General features: G+C 45.7%; 9 protein-coding genes across 9 annotated transcripts; 6 read left to right on the top strand and 3 right to left on the bottom strand.

Moving 5' to 3' along the window:
- Positions 1-8,087: 8,087 nt before the first annotated feature.
- CCR75_000897 (uncharacterized protein) lies at positions 8,088-8,678 on the bottom strand (the record flags this gene model as incomplete). The annotated part of the gene is made up of 1 exon (XM_067959002.1): positions 8,088-8,678. The coding sequence occupies one exon, from the start codon at positions 8,676-8,678 to the stop codon at positions 8,088-8,090; it is 591 nt and encodes a 196-aa protein (XP_067819535.1).
- A 1,585-nt stretch (positions 8,679-10,263) lies between these two features.
- Positions 10,264-10,452, top strand: CCR75_000896 (uncharacterized protein; the record flags this gene model as incomplete). Its single annotated transcript, XM_067959001.1, has 1 exon — positions 10,264-10,452. One exon carries the CDS (start codon positions 10,264-10,266, stop codon positions 10,450-10,452), a length of 189 nt encoding a protein of 62 aa, XP_067819534.1.
- Positions 10,453-10,579: 127 nt separating this feature from the next.
- On the top strand, positions 10,580-14,116 carry CCR75_000895 (uncharacterized protein; the record flags this gene model as incomplete). Its single annotated transcript, XM_067959000.1, has 5 exons — positions 10,580-11,458; positions 11,542-11,683; positions 11,756-11,843; positions 11,907-12,000; positions 12,066-14,116. 5 exons carry the CDS (start codon positions 10,580-10,582, stop codon positions 12,321-12,323), a joined length of 1,461 nt encoding a protein of 486 aa, XP_067819533.1. The 3' UTR covers positions 12,324-14,116.
- Positions 14,117-16,069: 1,953 nt separating this feature from the next.
- Positions 16,070-17,190, bottom strand: CCR75_000894 (uncharacterized protein; the record flags this gene model as incomplete). The annotated part of the gene is made up of 4 exons (XM_067958999.1): positions 16,070-16,220; positions 16,293-16,358; positions 16,465-16,763; positions 16,933-17,190. 4 exons carry the CDS (start codon positions 17,188-17,190, stop codon positions 16,070-16,072), a joined length of 774 nt encoding a protein of 257 aa, XP_067819532.1.
- An 831-nt stretch (positions 17,191-18,021) lies between these two features.
- On the top strand, positions 18,022-18,543 carry CCR75_000893 (uncharacterized protein; the record flags this gene model as incomplete). Its single annotated transcript, XM_067958998.1, has 1 exon — positions 18,022-18,543. The coding sequence occupies one exon, from the start codon at positions 18,022-18,024 to the stop codon at positions 18,541-18,543; it is 522 nt and encodes a 173-aa protein (XP_067819539.1).
- Positions 18,544-18,832: 289 nt separating this feature from the next.
- Positions 18,833-21,313, top strand: CCR75_000892 (uncharacterized protein; the record flags this gene model as incomplete). Its single annotated transcript, XM_067958997.1, has 1 exon — positions 18,833-21,313. One exon carries the CDS (start codon positions 18,833-18,835, stop codon positions 21,311-21,313), a length of 2,481 nt encoding a protein of 826 aa, XP_067819538.1.
- Positions 21,314-21,380: 67 nt separating this feature from the next.
- CCR75_000891 (uncharacterized protein) lies at positions 21,381-22,559 on the bottom strand (the record flags this gene model as incomplete). The annotated part of the gene is made up of 1 exon (XM_067958996.1): positions 21,381-22,559. The coding sequence occupies one exon, from the start codon at positions 22,557-22,559 to the stop codon at positions 21,381-21,383; it is 1,179 nt and encodes a 392-aa protein (XP_067819537.1).
- Positions 22,560-22,927: 368 nt separating this feature from the next.
- CCR75_000890 (uncharacterized protein) lies at positions 22,928-23,455 on the top strand (the record flags this gene model as incomplete). The annotated part of the gene is made up of 1 exon (XM_067958995.1): positions 22,928-23,455. One exon carries the CDS (start codon positions 22,928-22,930, stop codon positions 23,453-23,455), a length of 528 nt encoding a protein of 175 aa, XP_067819536.1.
- Positions 23,456-23,999: 544 nt separating this feature from the next.
- On the top strand, positions 24,000-24,349 carry CCR75_000889 (uncharacterized protein; the record flags this gene model as incomplete). Its single annotated transcript, XM_067958994.1, has 2 exons — positions 24,000-24,149; positions 24,191-24,349. The coding sequence occupies 2 exons, from the start codon at positions 24,000-24,002 to the stop codon at positions 24,347-24,349; spliced, it is 309 nt and encodes a 102-aa protein (XP_067819606.1).
- Positions 24,350-25,455: the final 1,106 nt, after the last annotated feature.

Genomic DNA, 25,455 nt, shown 5'->3' with positions numbered 1-25,455 from the left:
GGATAGTCCATAGCGGTGAAATACTGGCGGAATTGGTCTTGCTTAGACTGTCGATCGACGTAAGTGTCGTCATCAAGGACGAGTAGACATTCGTCGACCTGCTCCACAGGCCTTCTTCGCTCTCGACATCGTTGGAGGTATCCCGCGTAGTCGGTCACGGGACAAACCTTCACTGCAAGCAGATGGTCCCCTGTTCGTGAAACGCAAGTGTCACGACGACGGTGAGCACAGTGGAGGTGCTTCTTCGCCGGGATGGCTCGAACTTGTGAGTCTCATGGAGACGGCGTCACGTGGTACACTCGCACAAGGTGGTTTCAATTCTGGAGAAGGCGTGTCGGCAGTGATCGTCTCAAGTGGCGCATGATGAACGTCGGTGAATATCAAGGATAACGGTGGTGTCGGATTTGCGAGCACACTTCAGTCTTTGTGCACACTCTTGCCGCTTGCGGCGTCGCGCGGCAGTTCGCGGAGCTGACACAGCACGTGGCTTCTTATTCGAGTAATGTTTGAGAAGCGCGTTGCGTGAAGCTCTGCGACACAAGCCGAGCAGGTTGTTTCGCTCATGACCGCTCGCATCAGAGTTGTTTGCGTCCAGGTGAGCTGCTTCTCGTGGAAATGATGTCGTTGTATCCGGTGGGGCATCACGGACAGTGTTTGACAGCTCAAGTGGTTTCGGCATGCTCGTTGGGCGTCGTGACGTCTGTCGTTGTGGTGACTGTATCAGTCGATGGCACCGTGGTCTGCGAGTGCCCTCGGTACGTCTTGGGGTCGGTCGTCATTGTGGTCGCTGCGATGGTTCTGCGTGTATGGGAGCCAGCGTGGCAAAATCGTTATGTCACTTCCCTTCGGGCTCCCCCTCCCAGCAAACATTGTTTGCTATTTAGATGTCGGAGGGTGTAACGGGGTAACATCTGACTGGTGTACTGACACACTATTTATATTTGACTATGTCATATAGTGGGGATGTGTATTAGTTTATCCAAGAATATAGATGGGTTATCGCTATGACTCAGATAGGGACGAAAGACACGTTTGGGCACCTCAAGTACGGAGTATTGATATTAAGTAGTACGAGATTAGTAGCCTGATTTATTATTGTAGTTAGACTGCTAAAAGATCTCAATATATAACAGTTAAGAACTTCCTCCGTGAGTTGCTGTGTAACCCTGTCACAGGTGGGCAAGCAACCTTACAACAAGGAAGCGTTGATTCCCACCCGCAGCCATCAGTAAAGGCGGCGCCCGATAGGATTGGCGATCTCGCCCACCTACTCGCGGCTGCCTTAACTTCGCCTGTTCAGTCGCAGGCTTTAACCGCTGCCGAACGACGTATTGTGCATCTGAAGGGTCAAGTCTTGTGACTGACCTCGGGTGTTCAAAATGTCCGCGCGAAGGATCGTCAGGATTATGAACGCCTGTAACTTCGGCTTGATATCCTGGAGAAGATAATGCTGAGGGATCTGCATTACTTGCGTGATGTTTCTCGCTCTCCGAGTCCTGTTGTGGTGAAAGGAGCCGGTCTGCTGATATTTCGCCTTCTCCGTCTCCCTCAACCGAACGACGCTCGACTCACATTCGGCGTCACCATTGGTCTGCTTAGATGAATGGGGGTATGTGACCTCATTTGAGTCAACATACCGTTTCAGACGATCTACGTAAAATACAGGATGCTTCTACATATTCGGGGGAAGATTAAAAAAATAGATCTCCAACCTCTTCTACCACCAAAAAGGGCTCAATGAAACGCAGCAACATGTTCGAAGTACCTCAAGGTAGTACAGAAATTGCTGTTTTAGCAGGGTAGCAGTACTTAATATTACTTTTCCCCCACTCAAAAACGTTCATTATTTTTGCGACCATTTCGGTCAGAATATTCCTTTTGTTTATCCTCTGCGCTTGCTACCGCGTTACGGCTTTTTGTGTTATGGCTAATCGCTCATCCACAAAGCGTTAAGGCTTGCTCACGCTTTTAGCATCAACTCCCCAATGCCACCACCGAGAAGTCGGTCATAGGACGTAGTTTTATTGATTACTGCTAAACTGGCAGGGTCCCTAGGGCAAGTTCTGTCGTTGAGATGATACCCGCGCGGGTCGTCGTCATAGTAACGAAATTTTGTCCCTCTTTCGGACCGAGCATAGTGAGGGGCCGTCCCCCACTAAAACTCGGGCTGCGCACAAACGAGACTGGCTTCCGTTAATATAAAATGGTATCTTATCCTACTGGCGTGGACACTGTTATTTATAGCGAACTCAAAAAGGGCAATTGTTTGCTCTATTCTTTGGGGGTCGCAATTTGCGTAATACATTCGCCATGACCCGATTGGCACGTTCTGTTTGGCGATCGGTCGAGGAATAATCTGCGGTCGACATGTGAAGCTTGCAACGTAGCAGCTCAAACACATGACACCAAAACCCGGACGTAAAACATGGATCCCTGTCCGATATTATGGATTCGGGCATCCCGTAGAGTCGGTATACATGGTCCAGGAACAAGAGAGCTGCCTCCTTGCCTGTGATCGATATTTTACATGTGCTAAATGTAACATTTTGTTCAGTCTGTCTACAAAGACGACGAGTTCCGTCCGACCCTTATGATCGGGCGGCATGCCAAACTTGAAGTCCAGACTTACTGACTTCCAACAATCCGTTGGAATCGGTATTGGCTTCAGTGGCGCACCGCTGGACGGTGCAGGTTTAATGAGCTGACACTGTTCGCAAGAGCGAATATAGTTGGCCACCATCTATATAGGTGTGGCCACCAAAATTTCCGACACTCGTAAGAGTCTTTTCACGGCCCAGATGCCCACCTGATGGCGCAATATGATGCCCGCGGAGAATCGTCAGCGTGAGATATGTGTCATGAGGCACTGAGACACTCAAGGGATCACAAGGTGACAGCTGATGCCATAACAGGCCATCGCTGCAGCCAAAGCGATTGAGCTTAGCTTTCAGGTGCGACGGGAGGGGAAACCTTTCGTCCACCAAAGTAATCCAACAGCAAGCGACAGTGGTCGTCCTGACTGTAGCTCTCTTTTATCTCAGAGGCCAATGAGCTCGTTACGTGGTATGCCTTCATGGCTGCCAACGTCGACGGCTGAAACTGTGCTTTCGCACTAGACACACTTTCCTGGTGTCTTACCTCAAAGTCTGGTCTGCGCGATAAAGCGTCAGCCAAGACATTCGACTTACCCGGCTTATATTCAACTTTAAATTCAGAGAAGAATGTGAGCCATCTTGCCATTCTAGGCGACAATTGCGGTGAGTTATTGCGGTCGCAATGATGCGTGATCCGTATAAACCACAGATTATACGGTGCCCAATAGATGCCCTCGGAGCTTGACAAGAGCATACTTTATTGAAAGTGGCCCTTTGTCATGCACAGGGTATTCAGTTCCGCAGCTCTAAAGCTGGGACTGATAAGAGATGACACGGTCAACGCCGTCGTCATCCTTCTGCATGAGCGCGCTGCCGATTGCCAGATTACTTGCATCGTAGACGACGCTGAAGGGCTTTCCGCGTCTAACAATGCCAAACAACCGCTGCCTCTACAAGAGATTGCTTCACTGATGTGAACGCATCTTCTTGTTCTTTTAACCAAACCCATTCTGTGTCCTTTTTAAGGAGATCAGATAATGGTTTAGTTTGCTCCGCATAATTCTTGCTATACTTACGCAACTAATTTGAGAGCCCAAGGAATTGGCGCGAATGCTTCGCATTTCGTGAAACGGTCATTCGTTTACAGATTCACCTTGTCTGGGCTACTCGTACACCATGTGTACTTACGATGCAGCCCAGCACAGGTATCTCGGGTACCCCTATGACGCACTTTTGCAAGTTGACGTACAACTGGGCGTCACCCAGATTCTGCAACACAGCGTCCAAATGGCGCTTGTCCGACTCTATTTCGGTCAGACCGTCCTCGGCCCTACTATGGACGAATACATCGTCAATGTAATGAGGCGCGTAGGCACGGTGCTGACGCATCGCGTGAGCCACCACTCGGTTGAATGTCGCTGGTGCGTTTTTCAAACCTTGGGGCATCACAAGCCACTCCCAAAGCATACCGCTTGGGGTGCTTACTGCCGTTTTGGCTACATCGGACTCCTCTCATGAGTACCTGATACTAGCCATCCTTCAAATTCAACGGGAAAAGATAGTTGACTTTCCCATGGAGTTCAACAAGACATCTGTCCGCGGGATTGGCGCTTGCGCCGGTACGGTCGCCGTATTCAGCTTATTGTAAGCATGAACCACGCGCCATCCACCTGTGGCTTTACGCACACAAAAGGTCGGGCTGCAGTGAAGCGATTTGCTCTCACGCACATGTCCCGCCTTGGCTCGCTTGTCGAAGAACTCATCGATATAATTGACTTGTTCTTCGGCAACGGTCATTGCCTGGTCACACAATACTTATGGCAAGGTTCGAGGTCTATCTCGTGCCCGATGCCCCTATCTGCTGGTAGGCGGCTCGGCACTTCTTTTGGGAACACATCGCGAGGTTTCACCAGAACCCAACGGACTGTCTCTCAAGGCATCCCAACCTTGAGCAGCGAACCGTTCCTTTTTGTCCATTTTTAGGACGCACTCGTCCATTAAGGACGACGAGCAATACTCCACTAAGTTATCTTCTGGAACTAGTGTAACCATTTTGTGGACTCTCCCTTCCTTTAATTCGGCAAAGTACAGATCTCACGACATCTTCGGGAGATTTATCATCTCCTCGGCAGATTTAAGGACTTCCCGGATCACCTCAACTAAGGATGCCTCCGCAATTTCGTCTTTGACGGCCTCAAACACCTCGGTCGAAGGCCCGTCCTCTTTACTGGAATCTGAGTCAAGGTTACTCGTTTCGACATGCCTTTGATTGTCCTTATTTGTCTGGTACTCGTTCTCTGAGTATCTATGACCTTTGACTGGGAAGCGGGTACCGTTGCACACCTGGCTAACGCACCCCTTCCAACCGCACCAAGCGCTAGGCACTGTGCCGGTTCATGCGACGCTTGACTTCCTGTCAACTCGCCGTCTACTGCCACAGGCTTTCGGCTCTATGCAGGACATTCGGACGAATGACTACTTGTCATCGTCCTTTTTACTACCCCAGTCTCCACGAGCTGGGTAGGACTTGTGGCGTTTGAGATCCCGTCAACGCACCCTCAACTGTGTTCGACACGATATCAGTTGCATTCGCCTCTCGCAGAAGCCCATCCTTTCCGGTGTCCTGCGTGGAGTTAGCCACTGTGCGTGTACAACAGTCTATCCATGGTTGGTGTTTTGCGAACCATGGCATGCCTAGGATGCAATCATACAGACTCTCCATACCTAGCGCTGTGAACTTCTTTACAAGAGAATTCACAAAAGCTGAAGGCGAGTCCAGCTTGAACTCCTTCAAGCGCGTCATTCGCTAGACGAACGATTGCCTCCTCTCGCTTGCCATCCTGGCAAAGCGACTCAAACATCGCCAGTCTCTGTTTTAAAGCCGCGAGTTTCTAAAAATTCTGCGATGCACTTGAATCCACGAGAAGGGTCATCACCTGGTCATAGCCTCGTACTCGAGCGCTATAAACCAGTAACGTTGAGGTCCGAAATTCTGAGACCTCAGGAATTATGCTACCAATTCTTCGATTACTCTGGACTTTAGAGAAGCTCAGAGTCCGCGTCAGTAGGGCATCCCGCCCCTACTGCGCTCCTGCATTATCCGGACGCTAAGTGATCGATGCAGAAATCATGCGTCTTGCACGCTGGTTCTTGCCATCGTACCAGTTAATATCAGTATTTCACCAACAAAGCTACTTGATCCGGGAATTGACGGTATGATTAGATTTTTGGTTCCTTTATTTCCTAAAGCTACCATATATTTTACACCCTATGTTTTAGTATTATGTTTATCGCCCTTTGGGAAGGGAGTCCTCTTGCTGGGCATCTTTGCCCCAGCAGGGACCCTAATATAGCACCGAGTCATCATATGGCCGCGCTTGCCGCATTTATAGCAGACAATGTCTGCGTGCCCAACTACATGGGAGTGGCATCTGACCTCTCGGCCGACGGCTTATACCAAGCTGTCGCCGGACACGGTTGTAGGATTCCTTTTCAACTAAGGCGATTTGGATTGTCTCGTCCATCGTCGACGACACCTTTCTAAACAGGGCCTGTCGCGATGGGTCGTGCCGTAATCCGATCATAATCGTGGGCACCATAATGTGCTCCGGAATCGGACCTACAGTTATGTCTGCCGTCAGCGAGCACATCTCCTGCATATACTCTTGCAGGGCTTCGCCTGTCGCGCCCAAAGAAGCGCGCCTGAAGCATCTGGTACCTTAAGCGAATCTTTCCTAAAAATTGACTATGTAGGAAAAGCCTTTCCGTCTCCCATTAGCGACGAGCAAGCCCACTCTGAGGCCTCACCTCGCAGATGCGACATGACGTACGACACCATCTGGGTGTCATGCTCGATGAGCTGCGCCATAACGCATTGCTCCACGGCCATCAGCCAGTGGACAATCATGTGTGCTGCAGTTCCATCGAACTTGGGCGTGTCCTTCCGAATGTGCCTCGGATGATGCGGCCGGGCGGAGAGCATCTCAAGAGTCTTTTTGAGAGGCTGTGCCTCGGACGCGGCTATCCGCTGTCCGAGCATGAATACCTCAAACTGCTCCAACTAAGCAACATGTTACTCAGGACGATTGCTCAAGAGCAAAGCCAGGGCTTGTTTACCAAGTCCCTGCGCCAAGTGTTCTGCCACCTCCCGATGATGTTCGGAGAGGTGGAGAAAACGAGTTTAATTATAATTGAGGCTCATCAACACGTACATATGCAGAGATGTGAGTCGTGGGAAGGATTTGAAGCGCTACCAAGCATAGGCGGGCACGTCGTAATGCGGCCACGCTCTACTTAGACACACACCCTAGCACAGCGAGGAAGCGGTTTAACCAGCTTCTCTTGCGTGCAGTGAGGTAGTTGTTGGTGGGCGCGTTAGCGACCTCACCCAACGCACTAAGTACTCTTGTTAAGTATCGTCACGGGAGACTCCTCGTGCGCACTTACCATGTAGGTAGTAGTTTTTTGACTGATTTATTTTTAATCGTAATAAATATAAATACCTATTTTGACCAATCATAAAATGTCATCTATGTAGATAACTTAATATGTAATGCGAGCGTACCTTTCTAGATACCTCGCGTAACGGATGACGCTAGCCGTCATCACAGATGACGCTAGCCGTCATCACGGATGACGCTGGGCGTCATCCTTCGTAATGTGAATGCATTGATGTGCATCAGATACACAAGGGTTGGTCACAAATGTGCACCGCACCCGAGTGCCGGGTCTAATTACTACTATTTAGTAATTGACCATCCTCTTAAGAACACCAAGTGTACTTAACGGGGACTGTGTAACATTAGGGCAACTTTAGCCAGTTACAGCATCCATAACGCAGCAAGGACATGAGTCCCTCACGTGAGGCAAGAAATATATTTTTCCTTAGACTGAAGGTGTATTTTATAGCGTGCAACCCGTGATACATAGTTAGATTTCTATACCAAGTCAGTTAAAGAAGATTGCAATACGTAGCAACTGATTCTATTAAATACAAGTTTTTATTTTTTCCATATGATAAGTTTACCTTAGAACAAGCCTTCAATTGCTAAGAACTCTCAGCAATTTAAAACGTAAAGAACTCAGCGGCACCTTTGCCTCATTGCTATCAGTGCGGGGGTAGCTTATCCTGTAGCAGCACAAACGAAAGGTACCCCGTTGCAATCTTCAATCGTTCGTACAAATATTGTTATTTTGGGATGGTACAACAATAACATTTCTCTTGCAATTTAAGAAGTCCGACCATTACGATTCTTTTAGGACAAGCAAGATTAGGACATTTTATAATGGGAAAATTTAGAGGGTATCTTGCAGCCAGTGTCGATAGATAACAATATATTGATAACACAAATGCTAAGTACACAAAAGAATGTATTTAACGAATGCAACAACAACTATATAGCAGTTGTCCTAGGTGCCTTCGATTTTTCGAATCCTCAAACGGCGCAAAATGATAATACGACATATTTCAAAGACTTGAATGAAAAGTTTTTCCTATGCTGTAGGAGCTCCAGCAGCGGATGCTTTGGACTGGTTGTACGCGTACGCGACAAGGATAAAAGCGGCAATGACACCAGCCCCCAGAACAAATTTCTTCTTTTTGCTCCATTTTTTAGAGTTCTTGACTGCTGCGAGCATATCGTTGGCAAACTTACCGACTTCATCGGGTGTGAGGTCACCTGCCTTACTACGCTTCATAAATGAGGCAAGGGAGTCTTTCATCGCTTTCGTAGCCTTGTCATTCTTTTTAAACACTTGTACAAAGTCATCGCCAAATCTTGTCTTGAGGACATCTTCTACTCCTAAAAGTTCCGGTTCTTTGGCTAATTTAGAAAACGTTGATCCACTCATTCCAAAAATCCGTTCTTCCTCATTTTGCTCGCCAAGACGGCGATTCTCCGATGTAGAGGCGTAGGTGCCAAAGCCAAGCCAAGACACCGGCTTCACCTCGACGAGGCGGCGACCATCCGGATTGGCGTAGAACGCGCTAACAAAAGACTTGCGTTCGCTAGCCATGTATGTCGCGTTCACAGCGGCAAGATGCACCATAGCAAGAACGACGCCTAGTAGCTTGAGCGATGGCATGATAGGCAACAAAAGCGAGTGTTGTGGCAGTGAATTGTCGTCGAGCGAGGACGCAAATGAAGAAATGACAAGAGTAAAGGGATGCTCGAGAATTCAGCTGAAGAGCCGATATACAAGAGCCTATATGGGATGGGAATACTCGTAGAAAGCCAGTCGGTTTGAAAAAAAAGGGGATGAAATACAATGTGCCTCGTGCTCCTGTAGCTTTTCTGTTGCGCCATCGCGACATGTTATTTAGGTGCAAGAGCCACGAAAACATTTCGATGAGGTTCCGTTGCCAAACGAACGATCATCTTGGCCTATTGAATGCCTTGCGACCTCTTACTACTTGATAAACGGTCAAGTCATCAATATGTTTTACTTTTTAATGGATAATCCAGCGTGAAGAACTGAATTTCTTCCACCAACCGGTGGAGAACCACATGGTCTTACGAAATGATCGTACAAGAGATGCAAACCAAAGCGGATCAGAATAACAAGCCAGTAAGGAATTAATCGCTTAAAACGGATAGACTTGAAAATGTAATGGTGGGAGGCAGAAAGCACGGATTTTGAGACGCGCAACGTTAGTGCCACGCAAGGTTAACGACACAACATGCAGACGCTAATGTTGATTTCGGACTCAAAACCCAACATTAGTGTCGACATGTTGTTAATCGAATGGGTCGTTCCATATGCGCTAAAATCACGACTTGCTATCCAATAGTGAATCTGTAAAAGCCTTGATAGTTAAAGAAGTCGCAATTGCTTTAGGAAGAAGGCGGTATAGCCACACACCCCTTCTGTTTGTGGTAATTATATATAAAAGTTGTGTGGCTATACCGGTATTGCCTTGCTTTAATTTATTAAATTGCTGTTAAACATTGTTGAGCAGCTTCTTCATTCATGCCTTTGATCACGAGTGACACAAGAGGTTTACGCTAGAAACAATATCATGCACGCGTCGTTTGAAAAGTATCAGTCTTGTGAGGCATGTGGTGACAGTAAACTTTATTGCTCCGAGACTATACGCAAGATCTACCAATGGACGTTAAGAAATTATTGTCGAATGATGACTGAAATCGCGACGATATTGCAGTCGATCACACAGAAAGTTTGCCGATTCGAGGTTATACCAAGAGAGGTAGGATTGGCCTCGTGCAGTTATAAAATGATTACGTTAGAAGGGCCAACATTGTTGCCAGTAGACTGAGCTGACAGCACCCACAACAGAACAATGTTCGGAACCCCCTAAAAGTTTATTTTAAAGTAGTAAAAGTTGCCAAACCTCACGGGAGGTAGCGCTTTAATTGCAGCAGCTCGAAGCGCTACCTCCCGAGCGAACAAAACGACTTATGTCGCTTTTAACGCAGCAGCTCTTGTATTAGTTAGGAAAAGAGTATTAAAAGGAACCATAAAATGTCCGAAAGAAAAATTGTTTGTAAAGTTCCCAACGTGCGAATCGGATGTAACGACAAAGTCACTCCCGCTTCAACATAAAGTTGCTCCATCATTTTATTTCATCATATCAGCCACAGTTGCAATGTCCTCCCGACTCGCAGTAGTGACTTGCGCAGCAATACGCCGGCGACACAACTCGAAACTTATGGAGAAATTCAACCTCACCACGCTTAACGATGGAAAGAACCCCTTTGTTGTGTCGAGCAATCAATTGCTTAAAGGAAGCAAGGAGCCGCAACAATGTATCGCTGAAAAAGTTTTCTCTACCGTACCTTTAAGGGTCAAGAAGATTACAGACGAATTACAAGAAAAACCCTTGTTAGCTAAACTTTAATAGAATATACTCCTTTGCTCGTTTTGCTCGATATTCTCCGTTTGGCTTTGGATTGGTCTAGCAATCTCGTTACTTGTCATCACACATGAACCTTTGAAAAAGAATATCTTGTCAGCAGCATTGTAACATGTCGCCATCGGTCGAGCCCAAGGTGTCGCCACCGAAGCCGCGGCAAACGTTTCACATTCCGTTAGACAGCAGCAGTCCTGTCGAAATTAGCTTTAAGCAGCTCCTTACAGAGCGCACACGTCAGTTAGCGTGTCAAAATCCTACGAGTACTAGCCCTTCAAACGTAGCCGCCAGTATCGTCAAAACGATGGAAAATTCCGTGCCAGCGTCTCGTCCGCAACGTTTTAACATAATCGAGCACCTCGAGAAGCGCTACGGAGGCGGTATCGTGCGTATTCATAGCATAAATGCCGACGTGGGAGGCGGAGGTGGCTTTAATCGGCGTGTTGACGATGATTTATATGACTCGGAGGACTCGTTTATCGACGATGCCGAGCTGCAGCAAAACATTGAGGACGTACAAGCGCAAACGCGTGTGAAAACCAAGCATTCTGGGTTTTTCGTGAATGCTGGAGACACGATTGAAATGGTGGCCAAGGACGACGACGACGAGTGCGTGGATCGCGGCAAGAAACGAGGTGGGGACGGCGCCTTGCGGTCGTTTCGTGCCACCAATCCCGATGCGGCAAGTGATTGGCAACCTGACGACAATGTAGTGAATAAACTCGAAGCACTACGGACAGCAGTACAGGAGTGTAAGGAGATTGAAAAAAAAAAACTCGTGATGACAATGGATTCATTTTTTCTTTTTTTTGTGGGGGTGCCTCAAGTAGTTGCGAATGGGGCTTCGATTCCAAAGGTTTTTCCACGGTCATTGGACGAATCACTGCGTGCGGTGGATAAATTGGTCGTCGAAGCGCATCCCAACAAGTGGCGCGTAACGGGCTACTTTGCCACGTTGATGACGTTTTTGCCGTATACGAAGCAATATTTAAAGGTTTGAAGGTTTTTTTTTTTTTTAAAGTATGGGCCGAAAAAAAAAGAAAAACTTTGACAATTAATTTTTTGAATTGGTGAAAGTCCAATATGTTGCGTCTGGAAGCACGAGATGTTGCGAAGATGGAAAAAGAAAAGCTGGATCGAGCGCTGGAGCCATTGATGGAGCGTATAACGACGTATGCCTTGCGAGCCACGACGGAGCCTTTTGATGGTATAAAGACAGGTACTGGGCTATGAAAAAGTCGAGAGATTGGGCGAGTGGTATGTAATTGGATTCTTTTGTTGTTTTTTGCAGATATTGCAAAAGATAAGGAATTAGGGACATTGTTGCATATGTTGCTTGAGCATCAGGATGCGTGGGTTCTAAAGGAGAATGACTATCGGTAAGAGGGTTACGTTGATGGAGAGTGTATGTCAATTGAGTTGGGGTCTTTTTTTTATTGTAGCCAAATGTTGAAAACCGAGGACAAGAAACACATGAAAGAATTGGATTTTAAACCACTAAATCAACGTCAGGAACGAAATCGCATGTTTAATCGGGTATGACTCGTGTGATTGGTCAAATTGGTGCATTTACTTAATTGCAATTGGCTGGATGTTTTAAGGTCCTTGCTTTGTTTCCACTTGGCCTTACGGACCTTCAGACGTTACGTGGTTTAAACAAGGCCGCAAAGACGAAAGGATCCAAAAAGGCTTTACCACAGAAGCCTGCTGTCAAACATGCGTCAACGAAAAAGAAAACCACAGAACCCACTTCTGCGGGTACTGTTCCTATGAAACGATCGATAAAGCCATTTAAATCACGAATGATGGACGACGCGCCACCTTTTAAAGAAGACGATTTTGAAGACGTGGAGCCATGAATGAGGCAAGAGGCAATAGATGCGTGCGTAATTATTATTTTAAAAAGGTTTTGTAACGAGTTGCTTCATATTTTTTTCAATCGAATCATTGGTTAATTAACAAATGGGTGGCTACAATCTGGAAAAGGTAATCTTCAAGATTGCTCATTCGACACATAGTTACGTAAATACTGTCGAAACCTTCTAAACAGCATCAATATGTTATCCGATTAAAAAATTATCAGCCAATGACATTTAGCGCCAAAAAAAGGTGGCAAAGGCAAGAAAGCTCTCCGAGCTTAAAAAGCTGCCGAACCGACGACCACCTTCGTCATGCTCTTCGTCTCATGTCTACGTCGCCGCAGCGCGGCCAGCGCACGCCATCATGCTTCCATTCCTCATCGATACCACCAATCGTCATGGCCGCGTCTGCTCCCACAGCAAGCGCTCGTGAGTATTTCAAAACGCACGGCGTACGAACGGACGCACGAGGCTCGCGCTTCTTGGACGCGCCACAATCGAGCGCTTCAACGCGTATTCCCAAGCTTCTTGGCCACATCAACTCCCCTTGCTTCGTTCCTGGCGTCGTTGCGGCACGTAATTCGCGTGGCGCTCCACTTGGCCAAGCTTCTCGGTCTGACGCTTCCACTCGCGGTCACAGCGCCGCTTGTGTATTCCACGCAATCGATCACCCCATCCGTGGCTTGGGCTTGGTGGGAAATGGCGTTATGGCTCGCCCAATCATCTTCGCCGACGGTGATGAAATTCCTCCAATGGGCTAGCACGCGTCGGGATCTGTTTCCCGCATCGTTCTGCGACCGATTCGAAACGTTCCACGAACATGCGCCGAAGCATTCGTGGCAACAGACGGAAATTGCCTTGTTGCATGCATTCGGACCTAAGTGGAGCGATCTTGTACGTCTTGAACCGTACCCCATTGGCTCCGGCTGTATAGCCCAAGTCTATCGTGGGTATGTGCAAGCCACAAACCAACAAGTCGCGGTTAAAGTCATACATCCGCACGTAAAGGAACTCGTGACACTCGATTTGCAAGTCCTACGAACGCTTGTAGCATTGCTTGAACGTTGGCCATCTTTCCAATGGCTTGGTGGCACCGAGAGTGTCTTGGAATTTGCCACCGTGATGGAACGCCAGTTAAATCTACGCACCGAAGGCGAGAATTTGCAATTGTTTCATCATCATTTTCGTCATCGTCGCGGGTTACGGTTCCCGATGCCAATGATGGAACTCACCACCGAGAATATTCTTGTCGAGAGTTTTGAAGAAGGGTTACGTTTACATGACGTACTCACGCAATTGGAACCTTCGCGACGTCAAAACATGGCACGAGTTGTGCTTGACGCGTATTTGCGCATGGTATTTCTTGATAATTTTGCCCACGGTGATTTGCATCCTGGCAATCTATTGTTTCGTAATCCAACCGAGTCGTTTCCAACCGCTGGCGTGGTGGCAATTGATGCTGGCATCGTTACAAAGCTCGACCCTAAAGAGTTACGCAACTTGGTCGAGCTTTTTCATGCCGTGGCGACGGGACATGGTTATAAAGCTGGTGAGCTCATGATTGCTCGAAGTTACGACGGTCAGAAGGAATTTAATGCACGTCAATGCACGGATCTGGAATCGTTTTGTAAAGGAATGGAAGCCATTGTGAATGAAGCATTGGGATGGCAATTGCGGTTGAAAAACGTGCACGTGGGCGCGTTGCTTCGTCAGGTGTTAGAGCTTTGCTGTACGCACCACGTGAAGCTCGAAGGCAAATATGCTTCGATTGTGGTCTCCATTGCAGTCTTGGAGGCTGTTGGGCGGAAGCTTGACCCGGACATTAATATCTTGGCCGTCGCGCTTCCGATTATCACACAAGCTCTTTTGCAAAAGGTGCTTTTGTAGTGCGAAAAAAAAAATAGAATTTATTTAAATACAAATGTGGGGTACGTTTCCACGATTGTTTTATTCAAAGTTTTTTTTGGGTTTTTATGGATGCGTCGTTGGAAGCTGCGGTGCAGCTCTTTACTGCCACGAAGGAATTGACGGGTAGTACTGGAGTTGCGAAAGAATTGACCGCGACGAAGAAGAAGCTTGTGGTGCTTTCGATGCCGTTAGAACCCGATTCGAGTCAGCAACGTATACTTCGAACGTTTCTAAAGCCACTTGTCTTCCTCTTTCGTGGTCGTGATGATCTCGTACGTCGACAGAATATTACGTTATGACACACTACTTTTATGGTCTTGCAAATACTCGATAGACGCTAGCACAGACCGCATGTAAGGATATCAAGCTTACAGTCTACAACGACGGTGCACAAGAGGTTACGATTACGCCAGAGAATGACCTCGCAGACTCTATTACGCAGCTCATCAAGTTTATTGGATGGAGTCCGGATTGTCCAGATGCGACACAACTTGACAATTACGTGTCGTCCCTTAATGCCGAGGAACTTTTAGGCGATGTGAAAGTGTTTACAGTTGCCACTGGCCAACGCGATTACGTGGCCAATGCTGCAAATGTATCCTCGATTATTTGGCATGCGTTTCTAAAAGTCAACCGTCCTCTTAATTGGGTAGGTTTCTATTTTGTCCGTCCATTGAAAACCCCCAAATCAACCGAATGGGCTCAAATTTTAATCCTTGGACCATTTTTGGGCAAACCGGCCTGTAGCCGTATTCGTTACGAAAATGGTGTCTGCGGAGCTTCGTGGCGCACGAAATCCTTGCAGCGCGTGGCTAATGTCCATACATTTCCAGGGCATATTGCATGCGATGACGCCTCCAAGTCCGAGCTCGTGGTTCCAATTCTTAATCACCACGGTGAAGTCGTGGCACTGATTGATCTGGATTGCCCAAAGAGAGATGGCTTCTCCATCGAGGACGAACACACTTTTAAGCAAGTAGCACAAATCATGTCCGAGGTTTGCGACTGGGAAAATATGAATTGGCCATATGTGCAATCGTAAAGGTAGGTGCAAAAAAGTGATTTTTTGCAGGCGTTCAAATTGGGGCCTGGCACGAGCTTCACAATACAATTTGATTTTGTTGCTTGACGAAGAAAAAGGTGAAAGCTCTTGCAAAAGAAAATAGTGCTTTTTTTGCACCTTTCGTGGACTCGAGACTGTGTCACTCGCTGTAAGAGCATGAAGTAGTTTCGATAACATGATCAATTGTATTATTTCACTTTAATTTTGTTGGACCTTTGTTTTGGGCATATTTAATTCTTCAATAAAACCACTGTTTTGACTGGAATTTAATAGGAAATACGAATAGCGAACCAGAACCGCACAGGCAAGTCGTACTGTAGACTAGGTACATGTAAATCTCTATTCTGTGAGCTAGTCGGCCATATGCAGTGTCACGCGGTATGGTGTTTCTTTTATTCCGTTAGGAGAGCACGAATCTATCGGCATACTCAAGGACAATAATATTGCATCTTTTCATCTGAAAAAGATGCAACTTAAGGTTGCCACGAGTCAACTTTTACCGGTGTAAGCTGCCCGTATTGCAGAAAAAAACCATTCACCAATAAAAGTTGCTTGGGTTGATTATTAATTTACAGCTGATTTCTACTTGTTGTCAACATTTTTTTCTTCTTTTACCTCGTTTAAACAAGACGGCAACTCGACGGCTACCACATATTACCATATCACGTTTGCGTAACCATTTTACTTTGCAATACAACCATAACATTATTGCTTTCGAGACCAAATCGAAAAAAAATTGCATTAATTTTATAAGATCCCCGAATAAATCCCAGTGCTAATCACTATCCGATGAGCTATCACTTGACTGTCTTCCACGACGATTCGACGATCGTCGTCGACGAGGCGAAGGCGAGCGAGAAGAAGACTGCGACCGATTACATGATCGTGACGACGAACGAGACAACGAACGACGCACTCGGTGACTTCTACAAATTAAAAACCACGTTTATGAAAGGCACCGACACAATAAAATACTTATTGTAAAGCATCGAATGAACCTGTTCATCCGTTTCAAAACCCTATTTCTGCGTCCAGACCGTCGATTGCGCGAGCGAGATGACGACCTATTGAACCAATCACAATAAAATACAATCCCAATAATAAGTTCTCCGAGCCAATAAATTCAGTACACAAAAAAAAAACTTGCCGATCCCTGGGGCGTCGCTTTACGGAAGGTGACCGAGATCGTTTGTGTCGAGATCGTCCATGCCGCAACGTATAAGAGCGTCTTGGAGGACTGAATGAACGTCTACGTGGACTGAATGAACGCCAAGGAGATCGTCTAGACCGTGGACGTCTGTGTAAAGGACTTCTCGATCGTCTTTGCCGACTTGGTGAGCGCCGCGGAGGACGTCGCTGTATACTCCTCGAACGTCTTTTTTCAGCATGAGAAGGGCTCGGTCGTTTCTCTTTGGCCTCTTGTACTTGTCTGTCTTGGCGCTCGACTTCTTTTCTTTTTGTGTCCAATACTATTTTCAACGCTTCTTTTTCTTTTGCAATACTTTGCATCTCCATTTTTTTCTTGTCTAAAATGGCGGTGGGGATCCCAGTAGCATTGCTCTGAGCGCTGAGAAGCAGTTGCCACAATTCCTCTGTAAAAGTGCTTGCCTGTTTCTCTAAAAACCCCGTAAGTGCCACTTGCAACTGTTTTGGATCTAATTTTTCATCAACTTTGGGCTCCAGAAGATTGATTGCCATAGATACCACAATATCGTCTTCAAAACCCAATAATTGTGTAATCCGCTCGGTAACCCACTGGTTAATGACCTCACGTTGCACCTTACGCATGTCGACACGCTGCTCAAAGCACTTTGGGAATGTCATCTTTGCCATAAGTTTCTTTTCCTGCGCAAAGTAGCGCCCGTCCTGGCTTGCGCTAGTGCCGCGATTCACCATGGGTTATGGCTTGGCAATAATTGGCAGGGGAATGCGCTAACGAGTGACTTATTGTATTGAGAAGTTATGCCCAATAAGAAAGGCTAAACTGTTTCTAAAATGTATATTTGTTTAGGAAACCGGTATATCCCCTCAATTACATTAAGGGAATCACACCTAATTATTATATACATGATAGGAACTGTCACCGATGACATTACATCAGCAAAGTGCTCTTCTGTGAGTCCAGTTGGTCGAGCTGTTCCTCAAGATATCTTTTCTCGTTGCAAAACCGATCGTTAAGTCCCGTGCATCGCTCTTATCGCTATATAACAGGGTTATGAGCCTAAAATCAACGTATGGGTCTATGGGCAGCAGTCGGCGATGTAAAATATACAGGTAAGAAAAGGCCAAGATGTTTCACCTAAAGACGATTCTAAAGGAATAACTGTTGATTTTGCAATCCATTGATACATATAACAATATTTGACGTGTAGTTTTTATTCAATTCACAACAAATAGGGTGTGGCAACACCAAAAGAGCTCTTATAGCATTTGCATCCGGAAAAGCATGCATGAAAGCCCACAGTGTCTAAATGCTCCTTGGACGATTTTAATCTCCATGATCCCTACAAATGTACTATTCAAAGTCCAGCTGTTGCTTACCATTCATGCCTATCTTCCCAACGCTCTCATCGATCGCCTTGTCGCTCAATTTAACTTGATTAACAATGACTTTTCAGTCCTTTACATACATTAAATGCTGAATCTTTTGGTAGTGGCCACAAAAGTTCCTAGTCTTTGAGCGTCATATCCGCATTTCTCTGGGGTTAGAGCGATCGTCTCGTTGTCATGCAATTAAGCACGTTTGTCGTCCTCTCTCTCATTCCCTCGCTCCTCGTCGCGGGCAGGGTCGCAGCCCCGGTATCTGGTCGCAGAGCGCTTGTAAGCAGTGCTAACACGAGACGCCGGCTTGCTGCCAGCGAGGAAAATACCGATGAGCGTACCATGTTTACAAACATGTTTAGCCGGTCGAAGACTCCCGCCGCGTTTGATACGGCTCTTGTGAAACACCCAGAGTTTGCCAAGGCTTATAACGCTTTAAAGGATGATTCGGACTTCGATCATGCTTTTAAGCTTTTCAAGGAAAAACCCAAAGTCATTGATGACCTGATGAAGGACGTTGAGAAGTTTATGGTCTCAATGAATGGCAAACCTATCGACGTGAAGCAATTGGGAAAGCTTGCGATAACCTTCACGGAAAAGAACCCAAAACTTTTTCGAAAGGCCAGTATGTTGAAGGTCTATCTACTCTCTGTGATTATTTTCATCATCGTAATCGCCAGTATCAAATATGTAACATCACCACATTAATACATAGTATACCCGTGTGTTTCCTATGTCAGTCGACAGTAGTACGACGTTTGTTTTCAATTCCATGTGCTCAGCGATATAAAAGGTCGTTTCATTACTCACGGAGCATTAAAAGCTCTGCAGATGTTTTAAACAGACGATCAACGCCTTAACCTTTCCATACAATGGAATAAATAAAACAACAAATAACCTCGTTTGTGTTTTTTTAACTAGTTCACCCAAAATTGTCATTTCAAAAAATATATTTTCACTCCCATTTCCATTCATTTTATCCAATCAAAGTGCATCAATGCCCAAACCATTGAATCCGCAAGAATCAATGGACAACAGCATGGACACCCCCTCGTCGACCGAAGCCCAGGAAAACGCGGCGCATGGCAACATGGACATAAAGGTGATTGTTATGAATTATGGCAAATGGAAAGACGCCAAAGCACTTGAGGACGTACTACGCAAAGAAGGTGTGTCATTCGTAAAGGTACAAAAAGCTCGACACCTTTCGTTTGGATTCGTGCATTTTCACTCGACCCAAGAGCGATTGGAAATGCTTCCAAAGCTCCAAGTTATTCAATGGCAAGGAGAATTCTTAGAAGTGAAAGAAGCATTGCCAAAGAAAAGCATGCAGCCCATACATCGCCCTCCCAGTCCTCCTCCAGACGACAAAAGTACATTAAAAACACCCTTAAACGCGACACTTTCTCGTAACGTATGTGACGTTGTCACACCATGGGCATCCATTCCGTACGAGCATCAATTACAACTCAAAGAAACAGCAATGAAAAAAGTATTAATTAAAATTGTTCGTCACACAAGAAAAGAGTTTCACAAGAAACAAAAACGCGTAGTCCAAGACCATCAAAACATCGCTCGAAAGAAACGCAAACTCCACGCCAAAAAAACACTTGAAAATAATGCAACTATGCCACTGGAGACATCGATGAATACGACACAAAGCCAATTAGAATCTACCGTGACAATTCCCTCATGGCTTGCGAGTCCAGGAGCACTGTATCTCGTGGCAAATAATGTGCTGTATTCACGTCTTCATGAACGTGAAACGCCATGGACACGCGTGAGTGATGCATTGAATATTATTGCTATCACGTCGTGGAACTCGAATCTCATTGCTATCAAGTCGACAAATGAACTCGTGGCGTTAAAACAAGACACATTGCAACAATTTAAATGGGAATCCATTGGCCACGGACCGCTTGACTGTCTTCCTTTCTCTATCGTGTCCATTCAAGGAATCCTTGTACTCTGTACGACAACAGGTCACCTTTTCAAACACACCTTGTCGCTTTCATTTGATTCTAATGAATGGAAATCGATTGGCAACGTCTCCCAAGGAGCTCGTCTTGGCGTGCATCATCGGTTCTTGTATGCTTGTACCAACCACAATTGGCAACGTGCATCGATACAGGAGACGCAACTCGATTCGCTCGTCTTTGAACCCGTGCAGGTCCCCGTGTTACAACCAGTGCTTGGAATCTCCTCGCATAACAACACACTTCTTCTTCTCACACCCACAACACTGGAATACGTCACTCAAGACAAAGAACCATCCATCACGTCGATTCCATTGCAACTCCCCAATATGGAAACCCTCATATTATCAGGATTAACAAGCCACACGAATCTTTGCTGTACTATGGATTCCATCCATGCCTCACCCGTGATTCAAGGATATCGTAACAAATGTGACTTTAGTTTTGGCTATGATGAATGGAATCAACCTTGTCTTGGGTTTCGTATGGGATTATTTCGACACGGGTCCGTACTTGTGAGTCAACCATACGACTGTATTCATGTCTCGATTGAAATGAAAGCCGTGTGTCTTGAAATGCAAGCACTTGTAGACTCGACAAAGATTCCCGTCTACAATGTCGAATCCAAAACCGGCGTCTGGCGGGTCTTGACCGTGCGTCAAAGCACAAAAACACGAGAACTCATGCTCTTAATCCAAGTGAATTTCACGGGTTATACCGACAACGAACGAGCGTCGATGAAAACGCAAGTACGCGAGTGCTTTACGAATTCAAAAACCGCTTCGTTTCAAGTCACTTCCATCTACATTCAAGAGTATCACGGACACTCGACACCAAGTGACGACGATCCGATTGAACACGTGTATGGGAAATTCAAACTCGAAGAAGAATTGTTACACAAACGGTTTGTAATCTCCCCAACGGCGTTTTTTCAAGTCAATACACGCGGAGCCGAGACGCTCTACACTTTGATACAACATCACGCACAATTAAATCCCCACACGATGCTTTATGACGTTTGTTGTGGCACGGGAACGATTGGAATCTGTGCGTCGAAAGGTGCCGGTCAAGTTGTGGGGATTGAATTGTGTCATGCCGCTACCATTGATGCCGAAGAGAATGCGCGACGCAATGATGTGAATAATATTCGGTTTATTAACTCGAAAGCCGAAAGTGTCATGAAAGAATTGTTACATACGAAACGTGACGACAACAACATGCATTTACAACGCGTTGTTGCCATTGTTGATCCCCCACGTGCCGGACTTCATCATCACGTACTCCGAGCACTTCGTGCATGTCCCCCGGTTGAACGCATTGTTTACGTGTCGTGTAACCCCACGATCTCCTTAGTCCGTGATGCCGTGACACTCTGTGGTCCCAGTTCGAAATCCTTGCAAGGTCGGCCCTTTCAACCCGTGCATGCTGTACCGGTTGATATGTTTCCACATACCCCTCACTGCGAATTGATTCTTGTCTTTGATCGCGTTAAAAACGATTGAAACATAAGGAAACAAACAAAAAATCAAGACCATTCATTGATGCGATTTCAAAAAAGTATTCTTTCTTCTATTCCATTCCATCGTCTGGACTCGATTCTTCCAATTGATCGTCTTCACTACTTAATTCAAGTCCTTCATACGCTTCTTCCTTGAGTTCGTCGTCTTGAAACGTTATGTCGTCGCTTTCAACACGTAATTTCTTTCTCCATGGCTCCTCGTCATCGTCGTCTTCATGTTTTGTAGCGTGTATGCCTTCGGTCGTAAACAAGACGGCATTCAAACGTTGTTTCGCGTAGATTAAATATCGTAGTTTCCGTGTCAAAGTATCAAAAACATGAACCATACGATCCAACCCCACGGCGGCTACAAACGGAAGCGTGGGATGACACGCAAGGTCTCGAATCGACCCCACGGGCCCCGTACAGCGTCCCATGGACGTTAAAGTCCGTACATCCAGTACATCTAGATTCCCGGCGGTATCACCAATAAATACTTGCATCTCATTAGAAGAGATACAAAGCGATTGAATGGGATTCTCACCAGGAAGGTGTAGCTCTTGTACGGGTCTTCGTTTCGTATTCGAGTCGTAGATTCGAACGTGACGATACCCGGTTCCAACTAGCACACGGTGTCCATTACTTGTACCAGGAGTGGCAAGGAAACGCAAGTCTTTAATCCACACGGGAACACGCATATCAAGCTTGTCATGGGTGACGTTTTTTGCTCGAAACAAGACTTGCTCAGTCTCAAGAGACCATAATTTCAAGTCACACTCTTTTCCACCCACACCAATGACAGTGTTCGTGAAGGAATCCAAACGCATACTGTGCAAATCACTGCCTACATGAAATGATGTCACGTTGTTGGTTTTCAAATGCCGGACAAACACGTCCCCGGAACTAAAGCACTGGACTACGGAATCGTGTTTGGAAGGCATTTCGAGTCCTATGCAACGTGAATGGCGGTGGTTGTTGTCGAGAGAAGGCCATGACCAAGTTGGCATGCGAGATGCGCGAAGCGTATTGCCATGGGACGCTTCGTAGCTCTCGACGAGGCCGTTTGCACGGGCGAGGACTACGTTGGGCTGGCAATTCGAGGCATCACGACCGTCGGAGGACCAGCAAAGCCGTTGAATACCTCGAGAACGTGCCTGTGGATGTTCACGATTGGACAGAATGCGCTGCTCCTTTGTTTCTAGCACAATAGACTTGAGCAACCCCGTCTCGTCACCTACGAGGACACGCATGGCTTTGAGTTGGCTGGTACACACCCGTTACGGATAATGATTGGTGGAAACGTACAGACAAATGGGTTGATCGGATTGGATATAATGCTCGAACAACAAACGAAATCCATTCAGTGTTTATTTTTTGTCGCGTCTTTTAGATAGACACCATTACTTGCAGCCTATCCATTTTAAAAACCTCGTTTTTTTTTCGTTTTCGTGCTTTTATCAAATGGCGACTTTACCAAGTGACGACGTGCAAATACTCGCTGTAAAAGTGCATAATTTCTTTTCACGTTTAAGTCGCCATTGGGCACAATCGTCTGTTTCCTGTCATGCGTTCATCCACGCTCCTTGCCACCACTGTCGTTTGCTTTGTTTTCGTTGCAATGAGTGCCAGGGTCTCGATTTCTGACGCCAAAGCGTTTCAAAGCGATTCCGTCGCCATTTCGGGTGAACGCCGTCTTGCTGACAACGCGGAGAACACTGAAGAGCGAAATTGGTTTACGGCTACGATTGGTAAGCTTCGAGGCAAGACCAAAGAACCTTTATCGCCGGAAGAGTCCAAGGCAGCGCTGACGAAGATTTTAAATGACAATCAGCATGGAAAAGCTGACGATTTCTTCAAGGATATAAGGAAAAATCCCGGTCTCATTGACGACGCATTGAAGAATCAGAAGGTGATTTCGGTATTGAACTCTTTTGGAAAGAAGAAGGCTCTGAACGAGAATGACATGAAGAAACTCCATAAAGTTATACTTAAAGAATTGACGGCAAATGATGGGAAGATCAGTCATCTAAAAACGTTTGCCACCCTCGCCATAAGCATTACAATATGTATTGGCTTCCTCTTCGTCCTCGGCCTAATAACGACTTCAATGATAAAAATGAAACAAAATTACTCGAGCACAGATTAGGCATTACACTATGGAGTATCCTCCTCGGCCTAACGACGAAGTAAACACTCATAATACATTTGGGCAAAATAATCATATGTGAGCATTAAGTTTTTACCATTCCGTACTTAATAGCACTTGAAATGTTTGTCACGCCTATTTGGCTTTACTATTGAACTTGAAAAGAAACATAAGTACAACCGAGCAACGAAACAGCCTATTTGCTTTTCTCTACGCAATGCTATAAGACAAAAAGAATGTAAAATTAAAAAAAGACAAGTCGAGTTTGGATTGAAAGAATTTGTAATTTAGTAATGTTGTGTATTATTTATTATCAGGAACACTTCGATAAAAAAAAAAATACTGTCAACTGTTTCAAATAATACGGGACATGGACCCTCTTTTTTTAAGCGAAATGGTCTCTTTTGTCGATGTTTGCGTCGAATTTCATGTCAATCGTTTTAAGAAAATACAATACAATGTTTCAGAGTGGGGTCGTGTATGCAATAAACCAATTGACCGAAATACAAGACGAAGCCAAGGTGGCGCGCTTACAACTTAAAGAATGCACGTTTCATTTGATCACGTTCAGAAGAAAATCAAGCGCCAACACCAACGCGTCGAGGATTTGGAACAGCGACAGATGACTGGTCGAGGCTTCGTGGAACGCGTTGTATGCTTCTTTACATGCAGTGCTGCCGACCAGCTTCACCGCGTAAGTTGGTGACATCATCTTCACATTTGCCTGCTTTAAAGCGACAAATTCAGTCAGCGTCGGAAGAAACGTCGGATAAAGCCGAGCGGATTGGATGGACAACGCCACTGAGTGATGCGGTATTGATACGACAGGACGACGATAGTAGCACAGTGAAACGATGCCTTAGTGTCACAACGATGAGCAAAGAGGCGGCTTAAGAGTTGGAAAACGACTTTCGCTTAAAAAAGAGGGTCCATGTCCGGTATTATTTGAAACAGTTGACAGTATTTTTTTTTTATCGAAGTGTTCATGATAATAATACACAACATAACTAAATTACAAATTCTTTCAATCCAAACTCGACTTGTCTTTTTTTAATTTTAAATTCTTTTTTGTCTTATAGCCGGTTGTAATTTTCAGCTACTAGACTGCAGTGTGGTGGACTACTACTGGCCACCGCTGGAATTTTATCGCCCATATTCTAAGACCAACATGAGCTTTGATAAGCTGCGGGCTTATGTTTTACGGTGATCTCATAATTTTCGAGTGCTTTGCTAGAATTACCTAATTGCCGACACAAATATGTTTATACATATTATTTAAAACTTCAAAATATAAAGAGCACGAAACAATTTACAGTGTAACGGACTAAAGTTGCCCTAATGTTACACAGTCCCCATTAAGTACATTTGGTATTTAAGACGATGGTCAATTGCTAAATAATAGTAATTAGACCCAACACTCGGGTGTGGTGCACATGTGACCAACCCTTGTAGATGTGATGCACATGGGTGCATTCACATTAGGAGGGATGACGCCCAGCGTCATCCATGATGACGGCTAGCGTTGTAACGGGCTAAAGTTGCCCTAATGTTACACAGTCCCCATACAGTACATTTGGTACTTAAGGGGATGGTCAATTACTAAATAATAGTAATTAGACCCAACACTCGGGTGTGGTGCACATTTGTGACCAACCCTTGTGGATGTGATGCACATGGGTGCGTTCAAATTAGGAGGGATGACGCCCAGCGTCATCCATGATGACGGCTAGCGTCATCAGTTACGCGAGGTATCTATAAAGATACGCTCGCAATACATATTAAATGATATCTATAGAGATAACATTTTAATTGGTAAAAATAGGTATTTGTATTCAATTCTAATAAATATAAATCAGTACGAAAATTACTACCTACTTGGGAAGTGCGCACGAGGAGACGGATTACCGCTCCCGTGACGTCACTTCACCAGAGTTCTTAGTGTGTTGGGTGGGGTCGCTTGCGCGCCCACCACAACTTCCTCACTGCACGCAAAAGAAGCA

Source organism: Bremia lactucae, linkage group LG9, assembly GCF_004359215.1.
Source record: "Bremia lactucae strain SF5 linkage group LG9, whole genome shotgun sequence".
Taxonomy (NCBI): Eukaryota; Oomycota; class Peronosporomycetes; order Peronosporales; family Peronosporaceae; genus Bremia; species Bremia lactucae.
This window is presented reverse-complemented; position numbering and strand designations above follow the sequence as displayed.